This window comes from Poromitra crassiceps, assembly GCF_964638095.1.
Source record: "Poromitra crassiceps genome assembly, chromosome: 14".
NCBI classification, from domain to species: Eukaryota; Metazoa; Chordata; class Actinopteri; order Beryciformes; family Melamphaidae; genus Poromitra; species Poromitra crassiceps.
In genome coordinates this window covers 28103358-28111292 of record NC_139633.1, presented here as the reverse complement: position 1 = coordinate 28111292, position 7935 = coordinate 28103358, and the positions used below count along the sequence as shown (strand labels likewise).

At 45.2% G+C, this 7935-nt stretch overlaps 1 protein-coding gene across 1 annotated transcript in view; it reads right to left on the bottom strand.

Annotated features, from left to right (window-relative positions):
• Window positions 1-7935, bottom strand: part of ltbp1 (latent transforming growth factor beta binding protein 1) — a 186798-nt gene that overhangs the window by 82580 nt on the left and 96283 nt on the right. Inside the window, exons 7-8 of the mRNA XM_083650710.1 lie at window positions 7764-7935; window positions 6660-6762 (exon numbers count right to left, since the gene is read on the bottom strand). The exon at window positions 7764-7935 is cut by the window's right edge and continues 133 nt beyond it. Coding sequence (XP_083506836.1) covers window positions 6660-6762; window positions 7764-7935 — 275 coding nt within the window. The remainder of the gene's footprint in view (window positions 1-6659; window positions 6763-7763) is intronic.

The following is a 7935-nucleotide window of genomic DNA, read 5'->3' as shown; positions in this document are numbered from 1 at the left end:
AGTGGAGACAGAGTCAGAGAGAAAGGGGGGGAGACAGAGGCAAAGAAAGGAAAGACTGTTCACATAGTTGTATTCACTGGGAGCTGGAGCTGGAGGTTGTGGGTATTGGAGATGCACATGAGCACACACACACACAGATACTGGAGGGATCAATTGTTACTTTAGTGTATTTTTAATTGAAACAATCATTATTATGATTATTATTGTTATTATAACTAATGCCAGTAAAAGCATATTGAATTGCACTGAACTGAATTGAACTGAAGTGACTGATAGAAGCTGAGATAGGGCAGCACTGAAAGCTACTGTGAGAGCTACTCAGAGTGAGAAAGGGCAAACTGAAGTCTCCTTGTACTGTATAAGTCTCTGCTACTGGTCAGAGACAGGGATCTACTGGAGCGCTGGACAAAGGCACCGGGTGGAGGGGTGGTACCCAAATACCTGAAAGCAGATTGTTCACTTGCTCAAGGGAGAACAACAACAAGGCAATGTTTGTTTTGACGGTTAAAAGCCCCGTTTATTTACCAGCTACAAGTGTGTCCGGGGGCACAAATGGGGCGGGTTCATGGCCGGAGCAGAACAGAAAGGCTAACCTAACCTTACGCCCCCTGTCTATTCCTGAGGAGGAACACAGGGGACGACAACACTGGCGCTTTGTAGCACACTCCCACTGAAGTCTGCCAATAGAAAGAAGAGGGGATTAGGGACATTTAGGAAGGTATTTTGGTCAATCTTTACAGTGTGTACTCAATGTAATCATTTTGTTGTAGACTTAAAAGCAATCTTATGAGTTGAGCTTCTCTTGGGCTGAAATATACCTGTAGAAACGTATGTAACCGAGTGTTTCGGGATTTGTAAAAACACAATCCATGTCCGTCTTTTATAGATGTAAATGATTTTGCAATTGTAAACTGAGGAGTGTACAAAACACAGGTTACAATCCTGCTACAATTGTGTCTAGATAGAACTGACTTTGGGGTTTTCATTCAAATCACTTATTTTAAGCCGGACGCATTTTTACAACGTATCATTTGTTTTGGCGGAAAATATAGCTCGATATTTTTAGAACCGATTTCTTACTACAAAATGCTAGGGAAGATTTAATTTCCCCCCGCCTGTTGTTGTCATCACTGTAAACCAAAGCAGGAACGTCGTTTCGGGAGAAAACCAATATCTGTACAAAGCCACTGGAGACAAAGTGAATCAAATCTTATATATTTTCCGAGGGGGATCAAGATGGTAAGATATACACCGGAGGGAAAGCTACGGACGGTGTAATTAGTTACTAAATTACTAAATAGCTAATAGCTGTCATGTGACTATCCGATGCCTATCAAATCAAAAGGTTTTTAAAATCAGATTACAGAAGATTATGCTCAGAGCTGAATGGGATCTGATGCTTTTGATACCTGTCTCATGGCTGCAGGGTATGGCCTGTTCTGTTGGACAAATGAGCCGTTATTAACTAAAGCTATTCTATGGGAAACTAAACGCCCCCCCCCCCCCCCACACACACACACACACACACACACACACACACACACCTCCTCTAGTTGAATGGGGGGGGGGGGGGGGAGACAGCGCACAAACACACAAGAGAGGCACGCTCACGCACACGAGCATGTCTTCTCATGCTCTAGATCCCATCGCTTTGGCTTCGGAGACAAATTCCATGGTTCTATTAAATGGAGTGGGGCTTGAATAGCTACCAGCTAGCTACCACATACAGAGCAGAGCCTGAGTCGGGCTTCTTCCCCCCCTGCTTCCTCTGGGTAACAACCTCTCTAAAATAAGCCGGGGGTTAGTGAGGAGGTGCAGGGGAGGGAGGGAGGGAGGGGAGCGGGGGGAAACGTTGAGTGCCACCAAGGCATTTAGCGCTTTTACCCCCCACTGGAAATAACTCCCAGGGTGAAAGTGGCCTGTCTTTTTATACCCAGACAAACACAAGGGTCGTATCACGTTTCCAGCTTGACTCGGCATCTTTGCTTGACTGCACTGATGCACGGTCGGACTGAGAGACGGACTGAGAGAGCGACCGGTGCATTGAGACACCTTTTTAGGGTGTCGATTTCCCCGGGGGGGGGGCAGCTGGACCTGTTGGCTCCGACTGTGTCTAGGAAAGATGCTTTGGATGTACCAGACGCTACGCTGCGCTACGGCTCCTCAGACTCTATTTGTGAACTGCTGTGTTGGTGTATCTCTTAGAAGAAGCAGGATGACAGTGGCTTAAGGTTGTCAGTCTGATCGTATGGTAGGGTCTAGCTGGTGCTATTGTTATATCGGTGTTAAACCAGGATGGTAATATAGGAGGGCTGCCAGTTGCTCATATGCAACCCTGCCCCTCACAACACCCCCCCATTAAGGTGCCTTGACAATGCATTATAGCAGGGGGTTTTCCAACAAGTGGTCCGTGACCCCCTGGTGGTCCGTGAAGGCATTGCAGGTGTCAGGTGGTCCCTGACCATGCATTCAATAATGTAGTTCCCATGTCATCTCAACCCATTTCCTCACAACAGTGCTCCTCAGGGTACTTCTTCAGTCATAATGGTGGTCCCTGGGTGGGTCACCATCAGTTGGAAACCCCCACAAAGAATGTATCCACTGTTATACTTTTAAAGGTATGCTATGCAACCTTTTGCCTTGAGCAAAGGTGTGCGTTGTTAGTGCCGCCATCCCTTTCATCTTGATCAGCTGTCTACCTTGAAACATTGAGACTGAGGTAACCAGCATCCGTAAAGTGCCAAAGAACAGGTGAACACAGACACGTTCAAATGTCTATTTCCTTCATCTTCAACATAGAATTCATGGCAATCCAATAAATATTGGATTTAGTAATCAAATTTTCATAGCCCTAGGTTGAACCTTTATTGAATAGAGGTGAATAGAGTCTATTCACAGTATGATCATTTTGTACAGCATATCATTTTTGTTTCTGCTGAAAGTATGTGATACTAGGCATCTCGCGCGCTGCGCACGCTCGATTCCTAGGCTCGCCGGCTGCGTGGGCTCGGCCGCTGCACGGCCTTGTTATCTATTCTATGTGGTAAAAGAAAAAAGTAGCATTATGCAGCTCTACAATAAAAATGGTAGTATTCTGGTATCAGGGGAGATTAAGCCATTGATACCTGATGCAGCATTTGCGTATATATTAGGGGTGGGGGAAAAAATCGATACACCATAGTATCGCGATATTTTGCCTGACGATATTGTATCGATATTTGGACGCCAAGTATCGATATTGCACACACAAAAAAATAAAAAAATAAAAAATAAAATTGCAGGCCATGCCAGGCCACCGGGCTACTATAAACTTTAGTTCCAAGGCCAGCAGTAAACAAACGGTAGCAGATTTTCATTTTGTTTTAACAGTAACAGTTTTGTCATAACAGTCATTTACAAATTCCCCAGTTACTGAAGGGCTGCACAAGATGTTTTGTGTAAGTGAAGTGAAGTTGCATTGTTCAAAAACTACCTAAGTACAGTAGTCCACACACACATCCAGTTAAGGTGGAATGTAAGTAGACTGTAACAAACAGTTCAGTTTGTCAGGTGCATGCAACTATGACATGACTTTATGAAAGTTGTTGGTCTGTCTACTTGACAATGTTGCTTCAATAAAATGGTTGAAGTCAGATGTACAGACTAAAAAATTGTTCTTATATAAACCAGATGTTGACAAAGTTTTCCTTTGGGGACATCATTTGCAGTTGAAAAAGTAAGAAATCGCAATATATACGAAATATCGCAATATTCAATATATCGCAATATCGGCGATATCGCAATACTATCGTATCGTGACTCAAGTATCGTTTTAGTATCGTATCGTGGGCCTCTGGTGATTCCCACCCCTAGTATATATCCCTCATTTGTGTGTGTATCCCTTTAAGACCGCGAACCGCGTCACACGGTTCGCGGTCTTAAAGGGATACACACACAAATGCTGCATCAGGTATCAATGGGTTAAATGGCCCAGTGAGCCCGAGACAGGTTTTCACAGATTTCAGTCCCGGGACTCTGCTAACATTGCAGCATACCATTGTTTCCCAAACTCTAACCAGTGGGAGAGTGAGAGAGATCAAGTTATGTCTGGGTTTGGGAATCTGTAGTGTTCAAACGGCATTACAGCCAAATATGGACAAAGCACATCACAATGCTATGCTGTAAGAAAAAGAATAAGATGACAGAGGAGTGAGATTCTCTAGAAAGAATGTGGTGAGCGAGCGAGTCAGTACAGTACGTCATGCCCACTGGGTCATGTTTCAGAGGAATTGGATGATTCCTGGAAATCGACACAGGACTGTGGAGTTGCTGTTCTGCCGTGTGAGTCAGCACAGTAACGCTCCCATGTGTTCGCTGAACTTCACCGTTTGCCCAATCGCAGAAACACGCACTCCCTCCAAACGCTTTGTCCATTTGTTTCAATATGTGTCAAAATGTTCCCTCCTCTCTCTTGGATGAGGCTGAATTGTCGAGTGCAATGCTTGTAAACTGGACTGAGCGTGATGGTTAAACGTACTGTATGAAGTCAGCAGCAGCAGTCTAGAATGGAGGTTGACTTCATGCCAAATTGACACAGATTATTAGGCCACAGACCCAATTTGGTCACTCCTCTTCATGTGTGTTTTTGTTCTAGACACAATGATTTTGGAACACTTACTATGAATGTTTGAACAGTTGCATTCTATGATGATCATCTTTCCCTCAAATTAATTTGACATTGAATAGATGTAATTTTATATCTGTGTGTGTGTGTGTGTGTGTGTGTGTGTGTGTGTGTGTGTGTGTGTGTGTGTGTGTGTGTATGTATGTACGTGAATTCTATGGACTATCAGTCACAAAGACTGATAGGCACTAAGGCATAGTGACGTCACGTTGAAGGCTGGGTTTACCCAGGCTAGCTGCTACCTGCATTGGGTTGTGAAACTTGCACCTAAAGTTCCTTCTGTTATCAGGTTCAAAACAATTTCCAAAGCTGTTTTAACACATTCACTGCCAGCCGTTTTTTCAATACTGTAGGTAGGTTCTGCCAAGTTTTTTTTTTGAGGATTCTGGCTCATCTTTCAAGAGCCGAGGATTCTTTTCTGCTAAGATTTTGTGAACACAAATGATCTCAAAATAACTAATAGAATGTGTGCTTTCTCTGTCTAAAAGAGTTAGTTTGTAGAGTTAGTAGTTATGTAGGCATTACCAGTAGAATACAGCATGGTTTCAGCGTCTGAAAATTTATTCTGAGATAAATGGCTTTTTGTGAAATTCGATAGAACAGTCACTTTAACCATTTATTTTTGGCGTAAGACGTCAGACATCTAAACAATAGTTTTGAACAGTAATTTCCTCCATAGCAGCAGGAAACCCCCCTCTCCTTCAAACTCCTCCCTCCGTGGGTGTGTCTCTGGTGGCTTTGCAGCGTTTGTCACAAGCGAGGTTCTGCCTGTCTGTGCTGCCTGGCTGCTCTTTGGGCGAGTCTGCATGAGTCGTTTCGGTTGTGAGCTCAGCTGCAATGAAGCTGCGTGCGATTGTGGGCTTTCTGCCGGTGTTTCAAAGTGTGTTGCACGCATAATCTATTATGCAAATTTGCAATCCCCCACCGCCAGCTCCCAGCGCGATAATGCGCGAAAGCGAAAGCGTTTTCGCTAATCCATTTAACAGTATGAGAGAATGGTTTCCTCGCGCGTTCCCCTGCAGTTTTGGCTCGGCTTTTTCTAGTCTGGAGAGCACTGTCGCCACTTAGTGGGTCGGTGGAATGGGTTGTACACGTTCGGTGGCTCCAATATTTTTATAGGAGACGTGGGGGGCGTTGATCCACGTCCCACCGTCAAATTTTTTTTTTTTTTTTTAAGACGAGATATCTCGTCATTGGCAGTCAACCGTTGGATTTTTTAAGACGAGATATCTCGTCAATGGCAGTGAACGTGTTAATATGATTTTTACCGTGCGACAATATCATAATATTAATAAAAAACACGATTTCAGACGGACAAGCCCGTCTTTTATTGTCACACGATTACACATCAACACATGTACGGAAGGCCACAAACACACACATGCTGACGGTGGCCGGTGAAATTTGTCCTCTGCATTTAACCCATCCTGGCGTTGTTCTTTCCTCCGGGGGGCAGGCCAGGAGCAGTGGTCGCTATCTCGTACAGCGCCCGGGGACCGACTTCGGATGTTGTCGTCACTGGTCGGATGACGATGACGATCTGATCTTCTGCATGTTTTTAATGGGGGGGGGGGGTATATACGGAGGAACCCCCCTGGGGGAGCACGGGGAGAACATGCAAACTCCACACAGACAGAAAGGCCCTTACGACGAGATACCCCACCTGGGCAGTAGGCACTGAAGATATGGGGGGAACACAACCACAGCGCCCACAGTGTCCCAGGCGAGAATCGAACTCAGGACCTTCTGACTGCGAGGCGACAGCTCTACCACTGAGCCACCGTGCCACCGTAATATTTGGGTTAATGGCAAAACTTGGCCACCTCCTGCGCATCGTCATCTGTGGAACGCTTGCAATGGGACACAGGGATGTGAATAGGGCAACATACAAAACGCAGCAACAGATTAGGAGCGAGCGGGTAAGCAGGGCTTTCTGTCTGGCTAACCACCACTGTACTTACATGCTTTCTGTCTGGCTAACCACCACTGTACTTACATGCTTTCTTGGGACACTTCTGGCATTTGTGGAAACCCCAGGACGTCCCGATGGTCCCACAGCAGTCCTCCTGTTTACTGAGACCCGGCAGGGCCTTCCCACACTGATATACACACAGATAGACAGAGATAGAGGGAGAAAGGAGGAGGACGGAGAGAAGAGAGACACAAAACACAGTGAGACGCATGGAAAAGAGAGTGGAAAGACATGGGACATGGGAAGACACGGCAAACGCACACACACACACACACACACACACACACACAGACACACACACACACAGGCTTGATCCGACACACACACACACAGAATACACTCGTCTCTCCCTCTCCACCCCTCACTCACTCGCTGACAGACCCTTATCTTTCCAACAACAATTTGACTGCAAAATGTGAAATGTCAACCAAACAGAAATGGTGATCTGAGGCAGATAAGTGGGATTAATAACATGGGATGGATTGAAGGGTTACAAGACTATTTTCATGCACACACAACATGTCTGGGTAAAAAGCAAAATGCTCGTATGTGTCTATGAGCCTGTAGTATTTTCATGAGGTCCTTGTGGAGCTGACATGTCTGTAACACCTGTGGTCTCAAGCTTTATAGCTGACGCTCCCCGTGATGCTAGTTTTCACTGCTGTTGCATCGGAAGATTGATTTTTCACATTTTAATTGCTTGTGGAAGCGTTTGGCTGGCTAGCAGTGTTAGGCTAGCTACTAAATAATTGCCACATTTGTACGTCTGATTTATGTTGTGCATGTTTGTCGGACTTATTCATTGTAAGTGGGCTCGATCCCTTGCTGAGGATGTAACAGGCCTTGCTACTGTATAATTATGTGTATATTAGTAGTAACATTATTTGTTAATTGTGACTGAGCTACATTATTATTTAATGATTTGTTGACAGTTGGCAACTAACTGGTGCAAAGCCAATCCTTTACTTGTGTAAATTCAGACATGCGTTATTTCCATTAGTGACAACATCAGTTCCTACGAGGTAAATTGGGCCAGACATGTAAAGCATAATTGCTACTCCCAACGAGGTTCATATTTCAGCTCAATTCAGCTCACGTAAAGACATCTCTGGCAGTGTAGCTAGCTACCTGACTCCCTGTGGTCTCCTGGAAGCAGCGACCCAGCTGGCTCTTGGAGGCAGGCTGGTACTGTGGAAGCTGGTAGCCATGCTGGCTGGGATAGAGCATGTTGTGGCCGTGGTGCTGGATCTTCTGGCTGCTTTCTGTGTGGTGGTAGCTGTAGCTGGTGGAGGAGGAAGAG